The 26,303-nt window shown below is 41.9% G+C and overlaps 1 protein-coding gene across 6 annotated transcripts in view; it reads right to left on the reverse strand.

Annotated features, from left to right (window-relative positions):
* AGAP1 (ArfGAP with GTPase domain, ankyrin repeat and PH domain 1) overlaps positions 1-23,516 on the reverse strand; it is a 694,311-nt gene extending 670,795 nt beyond the window's left edge. For all 6 annotated transcript variants that reach the window (XM_073306802.2, XM_073306800.2, XM_073306804.2 and 3 more), the window contains exon 1: positions 23,025-23,516. In XM_073306802.2, the coding sequence (XP_073162903.1) occupies positions 23,025-23,187 (163 nt within the window). In that variant the 5' untranslated portion in view covers positions 23,188-23,516. The remainder of the gene's footprint in view (positions 1-23,024) is intronic.
* Between the last annotated feature and the right edge of the window lie 2,787 nt (positions 23,517-26,303).

Raw genomic sequence — 26,303 nt, forward strand, 5'->3', positions numbered from 1 at the left:
CTCAGAAGATACCTCTAACACCCAGCTTCCTTTTTTTTCCCCTTTTGTCCAGAGCTACAGTGAATGCCATAATCCCAAGAATCCACCAGTTGAGCTAGTCACACAAATCACATATGCCTCTTGCTCCAGACATCTGCTTACTTGCTTGATATAGCACATTTACAAGCATTTGGGCCGAGCACTATTAAGTAGTTGAAAGACAAAGAACAGCAGCCTCTGGGACACTGTCACACACCAGGGTGTTCAGGATCCTGAGCTTTGCTTGGATCATTCTCAGATCACTCTAAATGCCTTCCTGTCAGCCTTAGGCCAGAAAGTGACATGAACAGGTAAACTATTTTATAGCAACACTATATAATTGCCATCACAGGTAGCTAATAGAAATAGTGATTTCCAAAGCAGATCCTGGCATCCAGTTACCTAGTGCCATCCACTACATTGGGCAAGTGCTAGACCAGTGACTCTCAGTCTGAGGCTCGTGAGCCGCAAGTGGCTCTTCAATGTGTCTCCTGTGGCTATTTGCAGCACATTATGTTAAAACACTATGATTTACTTAACCAATCTAGATGCTTTTACTATGTTATTAACCGATTGTAGTTGATAAAATACTTGGTTAGTCATTTTGGTGTGAGAATAATATATTAAGGCTGTCAATCACAGTTAACACAAGCGATTAACGCAAAACAAATTAAGCAGATTTTAAAAATAGTTGTGATTAATTGCGGTTTTAATTGCACTGTTAAACAATAACAGAATGCCAATTTAAACATATTATAAATATTTTAGATGTTCTACTTTTCAAATATATTGATTTCAGTTACAACACAGAATACAAAGTGTACAGTGCTCACAAATATTTGCACTGTAAAAAGAAATATTTTTCCGTTCACCTCATACAAGTACTGTAGTGCAATCTCGATCATGAAAATGAAGCTTACAAATGTGGGATTTTTTTACATAACTGCGCTCCAACAGAACAATGTAAAACTTTAGAGCCTAGAAGTCCACTCAGTTCTACTTCTTGTGAAGCCAATTGCTAAGACAAACACATTTGTTTACATTTAAGGGAGATAATACTGCCAGCTTCTTATTTACAATGTCACCTGAAAGTGAGAACAGGCATTTGCATGGCACTGTTGTAGCCGGCACTGCAATGCATTTACATGCCAGATATGCTGAACGTCCATATGCCCCTTCATGCTTCAACTACCATTCCAGAGGACATGCTTCCACGTCAAATTTAAATTGGTATTCTATTATTGTTTAACAGTGCGATTAATCGTGACTATTTTAATCTCGTAATTAACTATGATTTCTTTTAATGAATGGACAATGAATTCACACTACTGTGGATCTTTTGGATAATGCTAATCGCTAATTTGGGTCCTGTATCACTGACATCTGAGTATAGCAGTGCTAGACTATATGAATTGCAAGCTGTTTGATAGTAGTATCAAGGAATTCTTGTCAGAGCAATTAAAGGTTGAGCAAAGCACTGTCGGACTCAAAGGATGGCAGCTTAAGTGTTACCCCCCAGTATGCCTGTCAGCTGCTCCCCAAATGATGTTTACTCCCAACACCTGTTCACATGCCACCCCCATGAGCCTTATGAGATTCACTGGGGTCTCTAACCCCTCCAACCCCACTGGAAATAAGGCAAGACTAAGCTGCCGCAGACTGCATTTTTAGAGAGCCTTGCTTTTGATTCACATTTATCAAAAGGGTCTAACCCTAACATTTGGAAAGCTAAGTATTTTAACTATTTATATTTATATATTCAACTACTTATATTTAAGTGTGCCTATCTGATTTTAGTGGGTAGTTCAATTTGCATTGTTAAAGAGTGGCTGCAAAGCCAGAAAAGAAGTTTCACACTTGAGGTTTCCTTTGGGTTTCTGCCTGTGAGCTCTAACAGGGTTACTGTAAGACCTAAATTTAGACTTGTTTTCTTTTGGTTGACATGCTATGTCACTCCCTTTGCTTTACTAGCTTCATTCTCGTGGGAGATAGAACGACAATAGAAGTCCTGCATTTATATATCAGCTGCTTACTGGCTCACAAGAATAGAACAGACAGAACCTCGTAACAGTACACTGCATGAACCTGCAACTTTGAATGAATCCTGCTCTGTAGTTTTACCACGGATGTTCAACCCAATAGAAGTAGTTGGAAAGTTAAACGTTACAGTTCTTGTTCATAAAACAGAAGTGTCCAAACACAAAATCCAAAGGCTGTGTTAAACTAAACCCACAAGTACAAACACGGTACAAAGATTAAGTCAGACTGGGTTCTCCTCTGAACATTACGGGCTTGTCTTCATTACCAGGGAGATCAACGCTGTTGCAATCAACGCAGCAGGTGTCGATTTAACGTATTTAGTGAAGACCCGCTAAATTGATGGCAGAGTACTCTCCGGTCAACTCTGGTACTCCAGTCCCACCCCCCCAAGAAGAATCATAGAATCATAGAATATCAGGGTTGGAAGGGACCCCAGAAGGTCATCTAGTCCAACCCCCTGCTCAAAGCAGGACCAATTCCCAGTTAAATCATCCCAGCCAGGGCTTTGTCAAGCCTGACCTTAAAAACCTCTAAGGAAGGAGATTCTACCACCTCCCTAGGTAACGCATTCCAGTGTTTCACCACCCTCTTAGTGAAAAAGTTTTTCCTAATATCCAATCTAAACCTCCCCCACTGCAACTTGAGACCATTACTCCTCGTTCTGTCATCTGCTACCATTGAGAACAGTCTAGAGCCATCCTCTTTGGAACCCCCTTTCAGGTAGTTGAAAGCAGCTATCAAATCCCCCCTCATTCTTCTCTTCTGCAGGCTAAACAATCCCAGCTCCCTCAGCCTCTCCTTATAACTCATGTGTTCCAGTCCCCTAATCATTTTTGTTGCCCTTCGCTGGACTCTCTCCAATTTATCCACATCCTTCTTGAAGTGTGGGGCCCAAAACTGGACACAGTACTCCAGATGAGGCCTCACCAATGTCGAATAGAGGGGAACGATCACGTCCCTCGATCTGCTCGCTATGCCCCTACTTATACATCCCAAAATGCCATTGGCCTTCTTGGCAACAAGGGCACACTGCTGACTCATATCCAGCTTCTCGTCCACTGTCACCCCTAGGTCCTTTTCTGCAGAACTGCTGCCTAGCCATTCGGTCCCTAGTCTGTAGCTGTGCATTGGGTTCTTCCGTCCTAAGTGCAGGACCCTGCACTTATCCTTATTGAACCTCATCAGATTCCTTTTGGCCCAATCTTCCAATTGGTCTAGGTCCTTCTGTATCCTATCCCTCCCCTCCAGCGTATCTACCACTCCTCCCAGTTTAGTATCATCCGCAAATTTGCTGAGAGTGCAATCCACACCATCCTCCAGATCATTTATGAAGATATTGAATAAAACCGGCCCCAGGACCGACCCTTGGGGCACTCCACTTGATACCGACTGCCAACTAGACATGGAGCCATTGATCACTACCCGTTGAGCCCGACAATCTAGCCAGCTTTCTACCCACCTTATAGTGCATTCATCCAGCCCATACTTCCTTAACTTGCTGACAAGAATACTATGGGAGACCGTGTCAAAAGCTTTGCTAAAGTCAAGAAACAATACATCCACTGCTTTCCCTTCATCCACAGAACCAGTAATCTCATCATAAAAGGCGATTAGATTAGTCAGGCATGACCTTCCCTTGGTGAATCCATGCTGGCTGTTCCTGATCACTTTCCTCTCATGCAAGTGCTTCAGGATTGATTCTTTGAGGACCTGCTCCATGATTTTTCCAGGGACTGAGGTGAGGCTGACTGGCCTGTAGTTCCCAGGATCTTCCTTCTTCCCTTTTTTAAAGATTGGCACTACATTAGCCTTTTTCCAGTCATCCGGGACTTCCCCGGTTCGCCACGAGTTTTCAAAGATAATGGCCAGTGGCTCTGCAAGAGTAAGGTAAGTCAATGGGAGAGCATCTCTCGTCCATGCAGTACAGTGAAGACACTGCGGTAAGTCGACCTAAGTTATCTCGACTCCAGCTATGTTATTCATGTAGTGGGAGTAGCATAACTTAGGTCGACTTAGGCCTTGTCTACACTGCTGGGGTAAGTCAAATTATCTTCTCTAAAACCTGAATTACCATAAAGGCAATTGAGAGGGATGTACAGATGTAACTCAAGGCACTGTCTGCCCATCAGCCTACTGGTGATGATACATATGGACAAAACCCAGCATCAGTTAAGGACAGTTAGAAAACTTCATCTGTAGTTGTAAAATGAGCAAGTTGCAGGAGAAATTCAAACAGCTCAAACAACTATTTAAACACATTTACTAAAGTACTGTCGAAATGCCATTCTTCTCCTTTTATTGGTCTCGAGATTTTGGTCTCAAGCAACACCAAACAAAAATATTCTTTGTTCACATGCTAGGATTATATTCCTTAGCTTTCTTTGCTTTCATAGAAGGATAATAAAAAAGACAAGCTAAAATTACAAACCTTGCTATTGATCCTAGGTGTTTATTTCCGGTATTTGGTTAAGAGCCTTGCTGAAATTAAGCAATGGGAAAACGGAAAGGAAAGGAGAAGGAAGTAGTTAAGTCTGGGCCATCTCAGGGAGGCGGTGATGTTGATACTCCTTGATAAGAGCATTATGTAAGCTATTTGTATGGTATTTTTTTGCAGAAACTCAGAGTAAATAGCTAATCCTGTTTGATAGGTTAATCCTCCGCTTGTAAGTGCCATAAGCTCCTGTTTCCAATTCACTGCAAGAGTGTCTTGAACTCAACCAAGAGAGTTTTGGAGAGATTTCTCACTAAAGATACAATACTAACAAAGGAATGTTATTGGCAGCAATATGGAGAATTCCTCCTTCCACTGACAAATTCACAAATACACTAAATCTTAAACAGTGTTTTTCGAACACTAGAATCCCACTGAATATGACTGCCTCTTTTCTCTGCTAATGGAAACACCAATTAAGATCAAAATTACTCTTCCTACAAATTTCACTTCATTTCATCTAAGTACATCAATATTTTTCCTTATATTTTGGAGTTAGACACTTAAGTATTTTCATCTAAATTCCAAACTAGCAGCTTTAAATCCAAGAATGCCATGTCGATATCAAAAGAAATCTACTTAGATTAAGCTAAGGCATTTGAAAAAGTGTATGTAAACTGAAGGAATGCAGAAAACTTATAGATTTAATTAAGGCCACCAGACATTTAGCTGCTTTTTAAAAAAAACTGTTCATATTTATTTATTTCATCAATGGGTAATTTACCATTGTGATCCAACTATACATAATACTTAGTTTTTGATGCTTAAGATAGCAAAAATGCTCAAAATCTACAACTGGTTAAAAAAATCCTTTTTATAGTAACATCTTGCAGGTACAATATTTTACATCTGGTCTTTCACAGTTAAGATTCAGTGTAAGCTTACCATCATAGAATCATAGAATATCAGGGTTGGAAGGGACCCCAGAAGGTCATCTAGTCCAACCCCCTGCTCAAAGCAGGACCAATTCCCAGTTAAATCATCCCAGCCAGGGCTTTGTCAAGCCTGACCTTAAAAACCTCTAAGGAAGGAGATTCTACCACCTCCCTAGGTAACGCATTCCAGTGTTTCACCACCCTCTTAGTGAAAAAGTTTTTCCTAATATCCAATCTAAACCTCCCCTACTGCAACTTGAGACCATTACTCCTCGTTCTGTCATCTGCTACCATTGAGAACAGTCTAGAGCCATCCTCTTTGGAACCCCCTTTCAGGTAGTTGAAAGCAGCTATCAAATCCCCCCTCATTCTTCTCTTCTGCAGGCTAAACAATCCCAGCTCCCTCAGCCTCTCCTCATAACTCATGTGTTCCAGTCCCCTAATCATTTTTGTTGCCCTTCGCTGGACTCTCTCCAATTTATCCACATCCTTCTTGAAGTGTGGAGCCCAAAACTGGACACAGTACTCCAGATGAGGCCTCACCAATGTCGAATAGAGGGGAACGATCACGTCCCTCGATCTGCTCGCTATGCCCCTACTTATACATCCCAAAATGCCATTGGCCTTCTTGGCAACAAGGGCACACTGCTGACTCATATCCAGCTTCTCGTCCACTGTCACCCCTAGGTCCTTTTCCGCAGAACTGCTGCCTAGCCATTCGGTCCCTAGTCTGTAGCTGTGCATTGGGTTCTTCCGTCCTAAGTGCAGGACCCTGCACTTATCCTTATTGAACCTCATCAGATTCCTTTTGGCCCAATCTTCCAATTGGTCTAGGTCCTTCTGTATCCTATCCCTCCCCTCCAGCGTATCTACCACTCCTCCCAGTTTAGTATCATCCGCAAATTTGCTGAGAGTGCAATCTACACCATCCTCCAGATCATTTATGAACATATTGAATAAAACCGGCCCCAGGACCGACCCTTGGGGCACTCCACTTGATCTTGTATAAGTAGGGGCATAGCGAGCAGATCGAGGGACGTGATCGCTCCCCTCTATTCGACATTGGTGAGGCCTCATCTGGAGTACTGTGTCCAGTTTTGGGCCCCACACTACAAGAAGGATGTGGATAAATTGGAGAGAGTCCAGCGAAGGGCAACAGAAATGATTAGGGGTCTGGAACACATGAGTTATGAGGAGAGGCTGAGGGAGCTGGGATTGTTTAGCCTGCAGAAGAGAAGAATGAGGGGGGATTTGATAGCTGCTTTCAACTACCTGAAAGGGGGTTCCAAAGAGGATGGCTCTAGACTGTTCTCAATGGTAGCAGATGACAGAACGAGGAGTAATGGTCTCAAGTTGCAGTGGGGGAGGTTTAGATTGGATATTAGGAAAAACTTTTTCACTAGGAGGGTGGTGAAACACTGGAATGCGTTACCTAGGGAGGTGGTAGAATCTCCTTCCTTAGAGGTTTTTAAGGTCAGGCTTGACAAAGCCCTGGCTGGGATTATTTAACTGGGAATTGGTCCTGCTTTGAGCAGGGGGTTGGACTAGATGACCTTCTGGGGTCCCTTCCAACCCTGATATTCTATGATTCCATAGTGTGCAATTTTTTTCTTAGTTTTACTATGAGATCAAGTTAAATAGACCCATCCCATTATAGTGCTTAGCATTTAATTAATACAAAAGTTCACAGAGATGGCGATAAAGCTAATTTGTAAAATTCTGGTCTAATTGTGGAATTACAATATTGCACTGTTACAACTCATCTTGTAGGATCTATCAGCAGACATACATGTGCATCTGAAGATAAAGTACTCATGGAAAACATTTACTTGTAAAGTGGGCTGAATGAAGGAAAAATCCAGTCAGACAGCAGGATTCTGAGCTATGTAATTATGATGTAAAAAAATGGACTGGTTCACAAATGTTTAATTTTTAACTGTGCCATCCAAGGCAGAGCAGTTGGAATCACATTTGTCTGGCTAGTTGAAGTATTCTATCTTCAACCTTGTCCCTCACAATCCACTTACAATATGCTAGAAGATATTTAATAACTACACATTCCATCATATTAAGTGCATACCTTATTCAATTTACTGAAGTCACTGGTTCAACCATGCTGGAATTGTTTTGGTGCTATATTAAAAAAAAATTACAGGAAGCAACTTCATCATCAAAATGGAAGACAAACGCTGCTTTAGCTATAACTCATCTAACTAGGCTCTGAACCTAAGTGCCTTATGGGAGAATGAGCATTCTGTTGAACTGCTGCGGCACTACCCGGACAAAGGTGGCATCCAAAACCAGCAGTTTTTTTTAATTAGTAGGTGAAGGATGCCAATACTAGTATTATAGATGATAAAACTAGAATTCTATTAACTTGTAGAGATCATACAATTTTTTAAAAAATATAATAAGGTTCCGTCTGGAACAGTGGAGGTCATCTATTTTAAGAAATAAAAGACAAGTCAACTATTACTTTCCTATATGAATATCCAGTGGTCTGGCCATTACTCGTGGAAAGAAGCAAGAAGTAGTTCTTAGTGAATGAAAAAGGCAAGGCAACAAGTTATTTCAAGAAAAATGAAAAAAAAAATTCAAGTTTTTTTGGTGAATTTAATCCCTTGCTTGTTTGCAACCCAGGGAGGCAGGAAAGCTCAAAGCTGCATTAGCCAAGCAGAAAAGTTCTTGAAGTGCTTGTTAAAGTAACTGCCATTTAAATGATTGCACTGCAAGTCTCATTGGACAGAGCTGTAGGCTTCTGAGCCCAAGAGTAAGAATACCCTGCAAAATACACCTTAATACTTCCAGGAGTCAGCCTACTGGATTATTTTCATGCTTGATACATTGATTTCATCTGTTACAAACTTCAAATATTGGAGGCCCTCAAACATTTTAATATCTCCTGGAATACAACTGACGTTAATAGACTATCCACTCTGGTCTTTTGTAGAATGATTTTAAATCAATTTCACATTCTAGTATTTGAGCTTAAAAAGGTAAAAAAAATAGATCCTCTTTTTTTGGTTAACCAGAACTCCATCTTTTCAAGGACAGATGGAAGACAGAGTTCTATAATGCACAGGACTCCCAATATGTTTACATCAATTCACAGCCAATCAAGAACTAGCGAGTCATCCGCTGATGATTAAGAAGGTTGTGGTGAGGACTTGCACCAGCAGCTTGAAGTTGCACAGTTTTCGTAGGAATCTTGTCCAGCAGCTATAAGCAAACAAACATGGAGGTAAAGAAGTTCAGTGCCAGAAATCTGAGGGTACATCTACATTGCAAACACAGCAGCAGAGAGTCTCAAAGATTCCATCTATGTTGTTCCCACTCAGGCTGGATCCCAGGCTTTGAGACCCTCCCTCTTGCCAGATTTCAGATTTCATCTACACTACTATTTTTAGCCCTGTAGCACAAGTCCAAGTCAGTTCATAGAATATCAGAGTTGGAAGGGACCTCTGGAGGTCATCTAGTCCAATCCCCTGCCCGGAGCAGGGCCAATCCCCAACTATGTCCCAGCCTCCAAGACTTGCTGCCATGGGGATTTTATTTTTAATAGTGTAGACCAGTGGTTCCCAAACTTGTTCCACCACTTGGGCAGGGAAAGCCCCGGCCGGGATGGTTTGTTTAGCTGCTGCATCCGCAGGTTCGGCCAATCGCAGCTCCCAGTGGCCGCAGTTCGCTGCTCCAGGCCAATGGGAGCTGCTGGAAGCAGCATGGGCCAAGGGACGTACTGGTCGCCACTTCCAGCAGCTCCCATTGGCTGGGAGCCGCGATCGGCCAAACCTGCGGACATAGCAGGTAAATAAACCGGCCCGGCCGGGGCTTTCCCTGCCCAAGTGGTAGAACAAGTTTGGGAAGCACTGGTGGAGACATAACCTGAGCTTAAGAACTAAGGACAGAGAACCGGATCTTTAGGTAAGTGAAACTATCCCTAATGTAAGCTACTTATAAAAATTTGGAGAAGGTCTGATATTTGGAGCAGGCTGAGGTTGAGGCTCACATCAGGTGAGTGAGTCACTCACATCTACAGAGGTTTGACATTTTAGCTAGGAATTGAAGTAGCTTCCAGGTTTCACACATCTAGAAGGTTCATACTTTGTTAAACTCGTGTCTATGAAGGTCAGGATGAATGAGGTATCATGATTAAACGTACTGTTGAAAACCTGGATGAGCTATTGCTGATGATAAAGTTAAACGGATGTAAATACTTTCTCCATATAACCTATATGGAGATCCGTTTAACGCCAAAGGAAAGGCAATATATCAAATTAAGAAAACAATGTTTTGTCCTAGATAACACTGATAACTAGTACTGATGAGAGGAAAATGTCATTCTTGAGCTGTATGGAGCATGAAGAGGAACAGTGGTATGGTTTCTTCATGCACTATTCTTTTCTAAGCCTTGTTTCCATAAAATAAACTACAATGTGAAGGAAATACCTAGATGATATAAGGTTAGTTCTAGGATGTCTTCTCTACCTGAAGGTTTTTTTTTTTTTAAAAAACAAATTCACTAGCAGAAGACAGACCAGAGTGGAAACAGCTCCTCTCCATTAAAGGACACCAACACCATTTGACAGAGTCAGCAGGAAGGCAGATTTAGTATCCAGCATCTTCAGGCTGCTTTTAGAAGAATTTTCACAGGTTTCAATTACTGAGAACGCATAGTTCGTCCCTAGCAGTTTGAGAGGTGAAACATTCACCTGTATTTTTCACTGAATGCATCCAATGACGTGAGCTGTAACTCACGAAAGCTTATGCTCACATAAATTTGTTAGTCTCTAAGGTGCCACAAGTACTCTTCTTTTTGCGAATACAGACTAACACGGCTGCTATTCTGAAATCATTCATAGAATATCATAGAATATCAGGGTTGGAAAGGACCTCAGGAGGTCATCTAGTCCAACCCCCTGCTCAAAGCAGGACCAATCCCCAATTAAATCATCCCAGCCAGTGCTTTGTCAAGCCTGACCTTAAAAACCGCTAAGGAAGGAGAATCCACCACCTCCCTAGGTAACGCATTCCAGTGTTTCACCACCCTCCTAGTGAAAACGTTTCCTAATATCCAACCTAAACCTCCCCCACTGCAACTTGAGACCATTACTCCTTGTTCTGTCATCCGCTACCACTGAGAACAGTCTAGAGCCATCCTCTTTGGAACCACCTTTCAGGTAGTTGAAAGCAGCTATCAAATCTTTCCTCATTCTTCTCTTCTGCAGACTAAACAATCCCAGTTCCCTCAGCCTCTCCTCAGAAGTCACGTGTTCCAGTGCCCCAATCATTTTTGTTGCCCTCCGCTGGACTCTCTCCAATTTTTCCACATCATTCTTGTAGTGTGGGGCCCAAAACTGGACACAGTACTCCAGATGAGGCCTCACCAATGTCGAATAGAGGGGAATGATCACGTCCCTCGATCTGCTGGCAATGGCCCTACTTATATATCCCAAAATGCCATTGGCCTTCTTGGCAACAACAGCACACTATTGACTCATATCCAGCTTCTCGTCCACTGTAACCCCTCGGTCCTTTTCTGCAGAACTGCTGCCGAGCCATTCGGTCCCTAGTCTGTAGCGGTGCATGGGATTCTTCCATCCTAAGTGCAGGACTCCGCATTTGTCCTTGTTGAACCTCAGATTTCTTTGGGCCCAATCCTCTCATTTGTCTAGGGCCCTCTGTATCCTATCCCTACCCTCCAGCGTATCTACCTCTCCTCCCAGTTTAGTGTCATCTGCAAACTTGCCGAGGGTGCAATCCACACCATCCTCCAGATCATTTATGAAGATATTGAACAAAACCGGCCCCAGGACCGACCCTTGGGGCACTCCACTTGATACCGGCTGCCAACTAGACATGGAGCGACTCATTCGTATTCTCAAGCTCTGTTGTGAAAAGCAGTGATCCTAGAGTAGCTCTCAGATTAAGGCCGAGTAAACTGACAGGGAGATCAGACATCAGAGTGCAGTGCTGCAGCACTCCAGCAGTGAGTCTTAATTCAAAGGAGGAACAGGAAAAGAGCCTTAAGCATCTCTACTGAGGTGAAATACACTGACCAACAGATACCCAAGCGTAAAAATGTTTAAGGTACCAAGAATTCAAACACTGAAAATATTGTTTTTAGATTGTTTCATCATGGTTTCTTCTAACTCAGTCCAACTGCTGTCAAGAACCAGTGACCCCTTGGTAGTAATTTCAGTATCACGAGTTTAGACTCTTATCCACTAAGAATTCTGCCTACGGGACTTCACATCATGCACAATGTTAGATAACAAGGACAGGTCAATTGAGAGAGAGGTGACATCTGAGCAAGGGACCAGGAACTCTTACTTGTGGCTATAACCTCAGGGAACTCTAGTGGCAATGTTTCGTCATTCAGAAACTGTAGGTAATACCCATTTTACAAGGATGTCAAAGACAAATTACAAAGGATTTTCAAATATTAAATAGCCTTAAATTAAGTATTATGACCATTTCCAAGTGGTGAAAAGACTCAAATCCTTTATTAAAAAAGGAAAAGTGGACATGAGAACAGTTTTTAATCATCATTTTGTTTACGTAGTAAAGGATTAAGATAAAAATAACCACTGAGACAGTGATTTTGGAAGTGAAGAGTGATTCTGAGTGCTCAACAAAAGGTGCCTGATTTTAAGAACATAAGAGCAGCCATACTGAGTCAGACCAAAGATCCATCTAGCCCAGTATCCTGTCTTCCAACAGCGGCCAATGCCAGGTGCCCCAGAGGGAATGAACAGAACAGATAATTATCAAGTGATCCATCCCATGCTGCCTATTCCCAGCTTCCAGCAAACAGAGGCCAAGGACACCATCCCTGCCCATCCTGGCTAATAGCCATTGATGGACCTACCATCCATGAATTTATCTAGTTCTTTTTTGAACCCTGTTATATAGCCTTGGCCTTCACAACATCCTCTGGCAAGGAGTTCCACAGGATGACTGTGCATTGTGTGAAAAAATATTTCCTTTTGTTTGTTTTAAACCTGCTGCCTATTAACTTCATTTGGTGGCCCCCAGTTTGTGTGTTGTGAGAAGGAGTAAACACTTCCTTATTTACTTTCTCTATGCCAGTCATGATTTTATAGACCTCTATCATATCACCCACACACCCCCTCCCCAGTCATCTCTTTTCCAAGCTGAAAAGTCTCAGTCTTATTAATTTCTCCTCATACGGCAGCCATTCCATACCCCTAATAATTTTTGTTGCCCTTTTCTGAACCTTTTCCAAGTCCAATACATCTTTTTTGAGATGGGGCAATCACATCTGCATGTAGTATTAAAGATGTGGGCGTACCATGGATTTATATAGAAGCAATATGATTCTGTCTTATTATCTATCCCTTTCTTAATGATTCCCAACATTGTTTGCTTTTTTGACTGCCGCTGCACATTGAGTGGCTGTTTTCAGAGAATTAGCCAATGACTCCAAGATCTTTCAAGAGTGGTAACAGCTAATTTAGACCCCATCATTTTATATGTATAGTTGGAATTGTTTTCCAGTGTGCATTACTTTGCATTTATCAACATTGAATTTCGTCTGCCATTTTGTTGCCCAGTCACGCAGTTTTGAGAGATCTTTTTATAGCTCTTCATAGTCTGCCTGGGACTTAACTATCTTGAGTAGTTTTGTAACATCTGCAAATTTTGCCACCTCACTGTTGACCCCTTTTTCCAAATCATTTATGAATATGTTGAATAGGACTGGGCCCAGTACAGATTCCTTGGGGACACCACAATTTACCACTATTTAACGGGAAAAGCACCCACTACCTGGAAAGAAAAAGTCAAGCCTTTTAGGGTGGCTCAGATTGAGCACCCAAAATTAATAGTCAGCTTTGCATGGTCTTGGAGCTCATGGACATTGCCCCACAGTTTAAACTACAGAGGTGTGAATAGCAGAGCCCACAGAAGTGCTGCACTGTAACCCCCGCCACCATGTGAATGCTGTGAGTGTGAAATAAAAGGTTCCTAGTTCTCATTACTGCAGTCCTCTTCAAAAGGTGCACACTGCTTTGGTGTACACTACTATTCACGCCCCCAGTCTCAGCTATGAGGCAGTGTAGAGATAGCTTTGATCTCGATGTATTAGGACAACAGAGCTGTATGTTACAGTATGTATTTTCACTTTCAGTGCATAAGATCTGTCAAAATCTGATTTTAAAGCTTGAGCCTGATTTTCTTTACGGCATGTACACTGCTTACAGAGTGCATAAGACTTACTAATTTAAACAGAAATTAAAAGCAATGGTTTTATACACATTGCAGTGTGAACTTCTAATTTATGCTGTGTTATCATTCCGTACAGATGTACACTAATACTCCCAAACAAAAAGGCATGGGAAGTCTGCACACTGCCTGGAAAATCTACTAAACCCTCATAACACAATTGACTGAAGATATCAGAATAATTCATCGCAAGAGCATCTCTTATTTTATTTCTTTGCTTTAAGAAAAGAGAGGTCATTCTCAGCTGTTACTAGTAAAATGTCCATCTCTGGCTTGAGAACAGAGTATTACCACAGCATTGTGTTTTTAATCAGCTATACCCACTCCTTCACTAAGCTTTTGATATTATCACAATGGCATCAATTTAGTGTCCTCTTAGAAGCTGGAAGAAAGGAAGCTACAAATTTCTACAGTCATTTTTTATTAGCTGAAGAAAAGCAAACAAAATTCTACCGTTAGAGAGACATATCCCAATCAATTAAGAACATATTACTACAACTATTAGCAGAATGTATCATCCACTAGATAAGAATGAAACCAAGCAATTGAGACTATGTAATTAATATTTTCATGATTTTTAAACCTATTGTAGTCTTAATTTGGCAGGAATGCCTTTTCTTTTTTGATACAAGCCATTATGAATTATGTATATGCTACTGAAGCTAGTAAAACTAACTGTGCATAGAGAGGGCCGAACAAATGTGCAATCAGGAACCAACACTATCATACCACCCACAACAGGGAAGTGTTTCTGTTTTGTCAAACTTAAAAGTCTGTTGGATTCGAGATCACAAATCTGTCCCCCCACAGTGGAAATATAAAAACGGCTTTAATGCAGTTTTGCTCTAACCACCTGATAGTATACAGAGGCATACATTTAGACCACTATCCCTATTTAGAATCACCATTAATCGCATGGTGTCTTTTCACGTACACACACAGAAAGTACATACAAATCAGATCTGTGAAAGAAATTCATGTGTTAAGACTTATCCTGCACCTTTGACTGCTTCACTTGAACCCCCTCTTACTAACCCACCTCCCCATGACTTACTCTAAGATTTGAAGTTCATTTAGACCCCAACCTCCCCTTCACAAAAAAGTTTATTGTCTTGCCAAAATCAGGGCTCCCTCAGCACTGCCCAAAAAACTACACCCACCATGACAAGACTTAGCTCTGAGCTAGGGACAGCTTTTTTGTCACTGGAAGGATCTTTAAAATTCATTATCTTGCAGCTAGAAACAGGTGCTTTGCTTTTAGAAAGGGGAGGAGATTGCCAGCTTTCCAAATAGATATACATGTCCAGACCTGCGACAGCCTCAAGCTGTCAGACTTCAGAATCCTTACACTAAGTCTTAGAAAACTTGTTTGGTTTGTATTTATTAAATTTCAGGGGGGGTTACCAGCTCAGAGCACTGCACAACTTGAGTCATAGTAACTAAGGCACATGGATGTGCATGCAAATGAAAAATTGCCCTGAATTTTTTTTACCCTCAGAAAAATCTATAGGTGTGTCTCAAAAACATGACATGATATTATTGGGTAATGTGGTATCAAGATTTTACTGTCACTTGTTTGGATTGATCTGCATAGCACGCTCATTGTTTCAAAGATAAACAAGTGTAATGTCCATGACCATCTCATGAGGATAGACCCTTTGCACTGCACTACACCACATCAACTGGCACTCACCTGCACTATTTCCTTTAACACTTATTCACGTAGTGCCATAGTTTATCAGCACTTCATAAACATACACAGCAGATGATCGTTAGACGCCTTATTTAAATAACAACCCAGCCCCAGCTCAAGATTTGACAGTATTTCAGTACAAAGTTCCATGGCTACAAAAGTGTTTAAATTATTCAGTATGCTAAGAGAATGAGCAGCAGCAGCAGCTCAAGTAATGACAGCAATCCAGCCCAAAAATAGAGTGTGGAGAATGAGCAGCACTGCAGCCAAATACACTTCATTTAAATATGATTCTTAAACATGAAGTACACTTACATGCACATGGGTGTTTCTCCACTAGTTAAAGAAGTCAGCCCAGAATTTGTATTTGCAACCACACATATATATTAAGCAATTTTAGTAGCACATTCAATATCCAAACTGAAGAGCCACATAGCATTTGGGCAAGTTATTCCATATACCTGGAAAATAGGTAGAGTCTTCCCCTTCCGTGAACTTTGATTCAATGACCTCTGCCATTTGATTTCTAGGTTTCAATACCTCAGGCAAAAAATAAATTTCATCATACTTGTCACCAGAGAAACCTCAGAGGTAGAGCTAATATTAGACCACCTTCTAATGATGTTGCTGAATCACAGCAATGTCTTGCACTAAAGCAGTTGTTTTTCAACCTGTTTTCATTTGAAGATCCCTAAAAAATTTCAAATGGAGGTGTGGACCTCTTTGGAAATCTTAGACAGTCTGCAGATCACAGGTTGAAAACCACTACACTGAAGCAGTGATTCTCAACCAGGGGTATATTTACCCTTGGGTACATGGAGGCCTTCCAATGAGTATATCAACTCATCTAAAGATTTACCTAGTTTTATAACAGGATACATAAAAAACACTAGCTAAGTCAGTACAAACTAAAATTTCATACAGACAACTTGTTTACACTGCTCTATATACTATACACTGAAATGAAAGGACAATATTTATATTCCGATTGATTTATTTTACAATAGGGTAAATATGAAAAAGCAAGCAACTTTTCAGTAATAGTGTGCTGTGACACTTTTGTATTTTTATGTCTGATTTTGTAAGCAAGTAGTTTTTAAGTGAGGTGTAACTTGGGGTTACACAAGCCAAATCAGACTCCTGAGGGGGGTAGAGTAGTCTGGAAAGGTTGAGAGCCACTGATCTAAAGCACCGGGTGTCTAAAAACAAGTCAAAAATAAATCTCACATTAGTATGAGCAATTCAAATATTTAAAATAATTCAACTCTCCTCCTTCCTAGTCCAAAATCTTAATAACCTAATTAGGTTAGACTAACAATAAGCAGCCACTATATCTCGAAGAGATGTTTTAGATCTATGCCAAACATGATGCCTCAGGGATACCCAGGGCTATGAGACACCTTGCTGCCACGTGTCCTTACCTTGGGCAAGCCTTGTCCATGTCTGCCACGGCTCAGCTTCTTAACTCCACCAGCCACAGGCAACATGAACACTCCCCTCTAGGCCTACGTAGGCCCCACTGTCTCTTTACAGGTTAGCAATAGGCACACTCCAAATCCAGAGTCCTCCAAGAATCTCCCTGGAATATCCAGCCCCTACTCCACAGGAGACTCAGATTTACTGCTCCCAAAGGAACAATACACGCCAGCTTACCATTACACCTCAGACCACTCACTTTAACACACAGCACTTATGTTTATAGTGAAAACAAGTTTATTTAACCAAGTATAGAGATTCAAGTGATAGCAAATAGATATATTGGAAACAAATGGTTACAAATAAAATATAATCATAACATGCATTCTAGAACCTAGACTTAACCAGGCATTTTAATGTTTTATAGAGCAATAGTCACTCAAAGTCCAGCATTTTACAGCCAGACTTGGCTGTGATCTTCCATTCATGAGATATCAGCTTGCCTCCGATATCAGAATAATCCTTTGATCTTAGTCATGAACAGAACCACCCTCACTGTGCTGTTTTCTCCTGTAGGTTCTCTTTCCTGTAGATTTTACAATCTTTTGATTAGCATCAGGCTTAGCAACCATTGTTGTGAGGCAGACAATACACGACAACCTGACAGAGAGGTAAGCATCTGTCACCCCCTACCTAAAAGGAATCTGTCAGAAACATGTTACCTCCTGATAAACTGCCTTACCTCAAGGCCTATGAGGAGGCACACATTAAGTACAGCAGCTTACATCTACATACTCCAGCTCTGATCTTGAAAAATGAGATGCCATTCAAATTGAATTTATTAGCACATCAAAGTCAGGTTTTCTAAAACCTAAAAATATTGTACATTAGGACTGACTAGATGGAAAGGTGAAAAGGAAGCACAGACATTGCTCATGCACTGTTGTGTTAATCACCACTTAGCCATGACCACATTTTCATAGGGAATGAGGGGCACACATGACAGATTAGAAGTTGAGCAGGAGCAGCAGCAATAACTCTATGCTATCTGGGTCACGCTACTACCTCATTATGGTATACCAAGTAAAGTTTCTTTTATGAGTAGGCAGGTGTTTATTTTGTATCTTGCAGCTATTAATGCAATAATGGTGGTTTCTGAATTAGTAACCAAAAGAAACTAATGCAATTCCAACTCCAAAAATGAGCAACATGCTTCTGTTTTTCCTTCTCTACCTTTTAGTCCCTATTTTTTTGTATTATTCTCATATCACACCTGGTATTGATATACTAGAACTATTCCTGTGGTGGGACTATTACTGTACTCTCAGATCAAGGACAACAGAGCTAAAAGAAGCAACGTGAAGCAGAGCTTGCCAGCTTTAAGAGCCAGATTCCTTCCCCTCCCCAACCCACTGCCCCCGCCCAGGGTGGTTTCAGATGCCACTACAAGTAGTAGGACGTGAGGTTTAAAGGTGACCTGGCAAAAGAAAAACTAAAATTGGGATTGAACCTATTTTATACATAAAAAAAAATTAAAACTCATCTGCCCTTCTCCCCTAAATTAGAAATTCAGGTTTTAGCTACTCAAACACTGATGTTACTTCTCTAGTCACATGATGTGAAAGCAAACAATGAGCAATGCAGAAGAAAATTATTTTTAATACAATTGCTAGAATTTAGTTACTGAATTAAGTAGCCAACTATCATTCTGGAGGCATTACACCTTTGAATCTTTTAGCTATTCCTCCCTTCCAATTAAAAGGGAGAGAGATTCACACTGAACATTCCGGGACATATAGCAAGACCTTCACCAAATTTGAAGGCTATCCAATTAACATATCCAAAATTTTCAAGTAAAATACCCTCACCTTACCCCTGCCAAAAAAAAAACACACACACACACACAAACCCCACCTTTTAGGCTTTCTATACATCCTAAAGAAGCAAATGAATGGAAAAAACCCAGTTTTTTTTATCCGTTGCAGATGTCAATTAAAGCTAATCTTTCAGCCCAAGTCCTTTGGTGTTTAACACACACACACACACAGGGTTCCTGCCTCTCTCTCCCCAACACAAGCGAATGTATTCTGATCAGCACCTGAAGCAGTGTTTTACCAATTAGCTCCACCCAACACAGACTACAACTAATAGTTGTGCTATATATAGCATTGGCAGGGAGAAATTTGGTAAAGTTGTGTTTGCAGAAGGATAAGTTGAGGGAACAGTGTTGAAGGTTGTGGTAGCTGTATTAAGGATAAGAAGTGTGCCTCTGGATGAAGAATTAGAAATGTATTATAAGACACAAAACCTAGACCAAGTAACTTAAGCTGTCAGTTATGTTGTGTGTAGCAAACAGAAGTACCACAGCAAAGTTTGGTGTAGTCGGTAATGTTGGCTTAATTACAGACCACAGATCACTAAATGATGTCCTATAATACTGCCAAGAATTACTAAAATATTACTGATGCTAGAAATACCATTCAGTGGTTAAGCTTTTATAATCAAATGCTAGGTGGAGCTGATAAAAGCAGGAGAGAGCAGAACAAGAAAACTGATCCAATTTAATTACTTATCTTTCACTTAATGGCATCAACATACCTGCTGTAACATTCAGATATTAAATCCCAAATATTTTGGGCATCTCATGGTATATTTGATAAATTTCTTAAAACAGCCCTGTTTTAAGACACTTTGCGCAAAGAATACTACACATTACTTTCTTCAGTTACTGCTTGGGGTTTTGTAACATTTCAGGAATATCGGTAAGTCAATTAAATCTCAAGTGTAACAAATGAAAATTATAACTCATTTTATACTTCAGTTAGGTGGTGTTTGAACTTCAAGACAAAGGCACAGACTTGTGCCAAAATATATTAAACACAAACAACTAAAAGTTTTAATTAAACAGTTTTTAAGCAAAACATTTCCAAGCAGTGTTTGAACACAAATACTGCAACCCTAAGAACCTAAAGTAAAACTGACATTATGAATTGTCATAACTCAGGCAACAATATACACAAGTTCACAAATATCAGCAAGATTTTTTGTAATGCTTTAACACTACCTTTGAGAATCATGTACGGTAAGCAATATACTATCATATAGGTTCAGTGTGGTAGCACATTCAGTGATTGCCAAATACACTTACTTCTATAGGACTAAGTGCATCTCAAGAGCTAAATGAATGCAAAGAAATTACAACAAAAAAAATCATAAGTATCATGGGGTCAACGACTGTAGCTGGCTGAGTTTCAAGATATTTCAATAGTTCTTGTTCCAGCAGCTGCACTGACATAACCCATTATATCTTTTTTAAAAGGTATTAAAGTTAAAATAATAATGTCACAATAGCTTTAGAAATTAAAGATCTATGGTACTTACAATTTTTAAACGATTTGTTAGATAAATGGCTTTTTTACTTAGGGAGTTCTCAGAATGATGTTGTATTTTTTAATTCATTAAAATAAGCCTCACTCAGTTATCAGATTTCAAATTCCAAATCCATTCTAATCTGACTTTATCAGAAATCCAGCAGTAGCAGGTATACCATTTGCAGAGGCATCAGGCATATTTCTCTCTACCACCAGATTTGTTGTACCTGCTAAGGTATAAGTGTCAAAGTTATACTCCATTTTAACCAAAATTTGTCATGCCATACATATCAGTTTTCCTGCAACTACACCCCAACATTTCACATGACTACTAATAACTATGGAGTTGTACAAACCACAGCAAGTTATACAATGTATTCACACATTTTGTTACTCAAATATGTCAAACTTGCAAACAAATTTGAAAGACAACTTCCTTGGGGAAGGTTCCTCGGAGAATATACCAATATTTCATAAATATCACTAAGTTCAATGAAGTTCAGTCAGAAGTACAGATACTTGTTTCTTACATAACCAAAAGAAGCTGAGCTAAGAGAGTATAGCAATCTTATACACTGTAGGAAATTACTGTGGATCTGATAAATTATCCCTGAAGATGTCTATATCTTTTAAAGCAAATTGAACATGAATGAAGAGTGAGCTTGTTGACTTGAATGTTACAATCCAATGGTTGATTAAATAGAATGAATGCCACACAAGAGTCTCAGTTACCAGGAAAGCCCTGAGAACATAAGGTAGCATGATTTTAAAAGATCTCTTTTTTCATTCATGTTTCTCATGATTCAGTTTTACTGGTTTCCTGACTCACTGTCCAATGCAAGTAACACAGCTACAAAATGCTTTAAGAAATTTTTACTCATCAACTCCTAGACCCAGCTTTTGAAGTATATCAGCACTGCCATGCATCATCTTAGTTTTATTAAAAAACTCAATGATTTTCATATGAAGTGAGCCAGATATAGATAATATGGGATAAATGAGAATACATACATAAATTATATGCTATGTAGATAGATATACACACAGTTTGATTTCACATTCCCTTTAGATGGATCAACAGATTAGTGGAAATTTGATGCATTATAGAGAGCCTCTTCTAATCCAAAATCTTGTTAGAGGGATGAATATGCACTTGTTTGTAGTAGGACATTCGGGGCATCTCATCTACAGAAGATGATGCATACCCTTCATACTTAATGTTACCTACCAGTGAAAACATTATAAAGCAGGGCATTCTCTCTCTCTGAGGGAGAAAAAATGACAGTACTGAGAAAAAAGTGGTTGCTCGTGTTACATTCTCCCAACAGTGCACATTAATAAGTTTCCATTACCTTCAATGAAAAGTAAAGTAGAGGAATCAGAAACAGGAGCAAGCAGAATGACAACCATTTGCCATGATTTCAGGTAAGTTACAAGCACCACAAAGCAAACACAGCAGTATGATGCATTTGTTTGAACCCTTCCCCCCACCCCCATGCATCACTGGATCAAATTATGTCTTTTATCAAATTGGTCATTGCTGTCATTATGTTTTGCTATTCAGATCTATTATGTTATTCAAATACTAACTCGCTATGTAACATTATATGTGTGTCGCCACGCAAATTGTATTTCATAACACTCAAGATGGGTAATTAAGTCTTTCAAATGACTGTGCCTCAACAGCATCTATTCCTATAAGGTTTTCATTACAAATGCTTTTAAAAAGACAAGACAGAAACCCAAGCTGAATGGTTTTAGCTAGATGTCAATTCCAATTATTCTTCTGCTAACTTGATTTCTGCTTCAGATTAATGGTAGGACCACGAGGTCATAACTCAGTAGGTCCCCTACAGTAAAAGGCATACTGAAAGCTATTGCGAAAGTTTGTAATTACTGCCCTAAATTTGGTCCAGGTCATCAACTTTTGACCTCGATAGCTTCCCTATATCATATACGGTTTTTGCTCCAATGCATTCCCATACTGCTGCATCAACACATCTAACAGAAAAAGCTTATCTTACCTGAGTTTTCAGAAGCAATGGATTTGTAATCATGCACCTCCAAGACAGTTCAATAGCCTACTCAGAACTGTCCTATAGGTAGATGCATATTCACATCTATGAAGTAAAACTGGTTCTCTCTACTTTGCAGACTCCGCACCTACGTTCTTATACTGTATATACTGTTGTCTTATAAACCAGCTGTAGAACTTGCTTGCCCTTTAATATATCTAAGTCGGAATTTATAGCATAAGGGTTTACAACACAAACAGAAAGCCAAAGAATTCCCCTTGCACCAAATCCCTCCGAATGCAGGAAAGACTCATCCCTTAGCCTCAACACAGCCCTAACAAGATCGCTATTCTCCCTATCCTGGCAGCGATCTGCAAGCACCTCGAAACTTGACTCCACAGTGCTCTGCTCCCCCGCCCCAAGCCTCAGCCCAATCCAGCTTTAGCTAGGTGGGAGATCTACGCTGCTCCTCTGCACAGAAACTAACGCGCTATCCCATGCGGAGAAGAGGGCGATAAAGAAGAACCCAGCCCTGGGCATCGGCATCCACTGCCTAGGACGGATCCAGCCACCCCGCTCTTGCGCCTCAAAGCGGCCCACGCACCAACACAGCCACCCCTCGGGCAGGCTGCAGGGCAGCACCCACCAGCAAGGGCTCTGCAGGCAGGCAGGCAGGCCGGTGCAGCTCCCCCAAGCAGGGCAGCCCCCAGGCGGGCACAGCCAACAGACTGCACAGCAGCATCCAGCCCCGCGGGCACTGCAGCAAGGCCCTGGCGCAGCCCCACCCCCACCCCCAGGGCAGCGTCCACCCCCACCGGCCCAGCGCCCCCGACAGCCCAGCCCCCGGCCCGCAACCCTTACCCTCGATGGCGATGACATGCTCGCGGAGCTGGCCCTGCAGCGCCGGCTCCTCCACCCGCTCCAGCAGCTCGTAGACCGAGTAGATGTTGGGGTGCACGGACTCGAAGCGCTGGATCTCGGCGCGGATGGCTGCCGAGTTGGCCAGCTGCTGCTGGTAGCTCATGGCGCGGCCGCTCGGCTCGGGTCCGCGCCGGCAGCGCTCCCCGCGGGCACAGGGGGCCGCCCGGCAGCCGCACTGCACAGCCCGCCCGCTGTCACTTCATCGCGGCGGCCCGCGGGGGCCCCAGCCCCACGGGGAGCGGGGCGGATACCGGCGGCTCCTGGCCCCCAACGGCTGCCCGGCCCCGGCCTCGCTGTGGTGCCCGGTGCCGCAAGCAGCCGAGGGGGGCGGGGGAGGGGCCGGGCACCCCACACGCCACAGAGCCTTGCTCGGCCGCCCCGCTAGAGCTACCGCGTCCTTCTCCGCGGCACGCTCACGCAGGCCACGCCCCGTCCCGTGACGTCACCGCGCTCGCCTGCTGCCCCGCCCCTGCGCGCTGCTTCCCGGGAGTGGTAGTCCCTGCGAGGCACCAGGCCCTTCACAGCCTGGACAGAACGGGGGTGAAGATGGAGGACCAGGGGGCGGGAAAGGGGGAGAGTTAGGGGGCGGAAGGGGGAAGGGAAGGAGGAGCAGGGAGCATCAGGGGGCGGGAAGGGGGAGGAGGGAAAAACAGGGGGCGGGCTGGGGCAGGGAAGGGGGAGGATCCGGGGGCGGGAGGGGGGGGAGGAGGGTGGAGCCAGGGGGTTGCAGGGCGGGGAGGAGGAGATGAGAGAGGGGTGGTGCTAAATCAGTGTCTGCTGCCCTGTACCCCTCACTCCCACCCCGAAGCCTGTTACGTTCACGGCCCAGGAAAAGAAAGGTTAGATAAAAACATAAAAGCCTCGTGCTGGAAGAAGAACAGGAGGACTTGGGGCACCTTAGAGACTGACCAATTTATTTGAGCATAAGCTTTCCTGAGCTACAGCTCACCTCATCGGATGCAGCTCACAAAAGCTCATGCTCAAATAAATTGGTTAGTCTCTAAGGTGCCACAAGTCCTCCTTTTCTTTTTGCGAATACAGACTAACACGGCTGTTACTCTGAAATCTGTCAATTTTAACACAGTTCTCAATACATCACTAGTCTCATCTCTGTAGGGAACAGGGATTGAGGTCCCTGAAGCGCACTTGTAGTGGCCACCATCTTGACTAATATATGCGAGATTGAACCAGGGACCTACAGAGCTAAAAGTATGAGTTTTACACATATAATGTTACTAAAACTTGAGCTAAACATCCAAGCTGCTTTAAATTGTGGCTGTAACAACTCATATCCTCTGTGGTCTATGGATCACTGCAGACAGTGACTTGTAACATACACTCACCAGTGGGTTACACATTCTCAGTGCAAAGGGAAAAAACTATCTGAAACCATCATGGGGGGGGGGAGTCATCTCTTTAGTGGGAACCAGATTTTCCTTCCCTGACCCCGAAGTGTGGGTCGACACCAAAGAGGAAAGCAACGCTGCCAAGGGTACACATGCCTCATTGAGTGACCAGCAAGATGGACTTGTGCTCCATCCCCACATGCCCCCCTTTCCTCTCTAGTCAGGACCTCACTCAGCTTGTCTCCTTGAATTTGCTATGTGGCAGGGACCAAGCCTTTGCTCATTTTAGGAGGCACCTTGAACATTTTCTGCACCCTTGAAAAGTTAATAATACATTTATAAATATTGAAAATAGCTCACCTTGACCAAAGCCAGAGGACTTTGACCACATGTAACAGAGATGATCAGGGACATTGCTTATAACAAGTGATAGTGGAAGAGAGGAAGATTTGGTTAATGGCATACTCACATGGAGCTTGAAGCCCCACAGACTGGCACTGACTGAAATAGACCCCTCTCACTACTGTACTGACTCCAAATTCCAGATTAAAGATGCATGGTATCTCATCTGTCTATCTATAGTCTCTTGCATTTATTACATTAACCCATGTACTAAGCACAAAACCAACAATTTTGCATTAAGTGTTGGATTGCAGTAGTCTGTGACTGCACTTCCTTCTGGTCTATCTCATTAGGGGGTGAAAGCCATTTAGTGACTTTATTATGTAAGTCACTGCAGGCTGTGTGGGCTGGATATTTTTCCAGTTTACCCAGGGCAGCAGAAATACTAGAGCCAGAGCTGGTGTCAATCCATTCACCCAAAGATCACTGATACCAAATGTGCACCCTAACACCCTGTCAGCACAACATGGAACTATCATCTATTGTAATGCTTAACAGTATGGATCTATCAATAAAATCACTGATGAAAGGTGAAGTCATACTGAAAGGTGAACAGTCAGTCCGGAGGAAGATAATGGGTGGTGTTCCTCAGGGATCCGTCTTGGAACCAATCTTATTTAACATTTTCACTAATGATCTTGGCACAAAAAGTGGGAGTTTGCTAATAAAATCTGCGGATAACACAAAGTTGGGAGGTATTCTCAATATGGAGGAGGACCAGAATATCATACAAGACGATCTGGACAACTTTGTAAACTGGAGTAATAGAAATGGGATGAAATTTAATAGTGCAAAGTTCAAGGTCATACGCTTAGGAACTAAAAACAAGAATTTTTGCTAAAAGCTGTGGACTTATCAGTTGGAAATGACAGAGGCAGAGAAAGACCTGGGTGTATTAGCAGATCACAGGATGACTATGATCTGCTGGTGTGATGCAACTGTGAAAAAAGGCTAATGCAAACCTAGCATGCATCAGGGTAGGTATTTCCAGTAGAGATAGAGGAAGTGCATTATACAAAGCACTGGTGAGACCTCATCTGGAATACTGTGTGAAGTTCTAGGCTCCCATGTTTAAGAAAGATTAATTCAAACTGGAACAAGTGCAGAAAAGGGCTACTAGGATGATCTGAGGAATGGAAAGCCTACCTTATTGGAGGAGACTCAAAGAGCTTTACTTGTTTAGCCTAACCAAAAGAAGGCTGAGGGGAGATATGATTGCTCTCTACAAATCCATCAGAGGGATAAATACCAGGGAGTAAGAGGAGTTATTTAAGTTAAGCTCCAATGTGGACACAAGAACAAATGGATATAAACTGGCCATCAACAATATTAGGCTTGAAATTAGATGAAGGTTTCTAGCCATTAGAGGAATTAAGTTCTGGAACAGCCTTCCAAGAAGAGCAGTGGGGGCAAAAAACCTAACTGGCTTCAAGACTGAGCTTGATAGTTTACAGAGGGGATGGTATGATGA

The sequence above is a fragment of the Lepidochelys kempii genome, chromosome 11 (genome assembly GCF_965140285.1).
Source record: "Lepidochelys kempii isolate rLepKem1 chromosome 11, rLepKem1.hap1, whole genome shotgun sequence".
In the NCBI taxonomy this organism is placed as follows: domain Eukaryota; kingdom Metazoa; phylum Chordata; order Testudines; family Cheloniidae; genus Lepidochelys; species Lepidochelys kempii.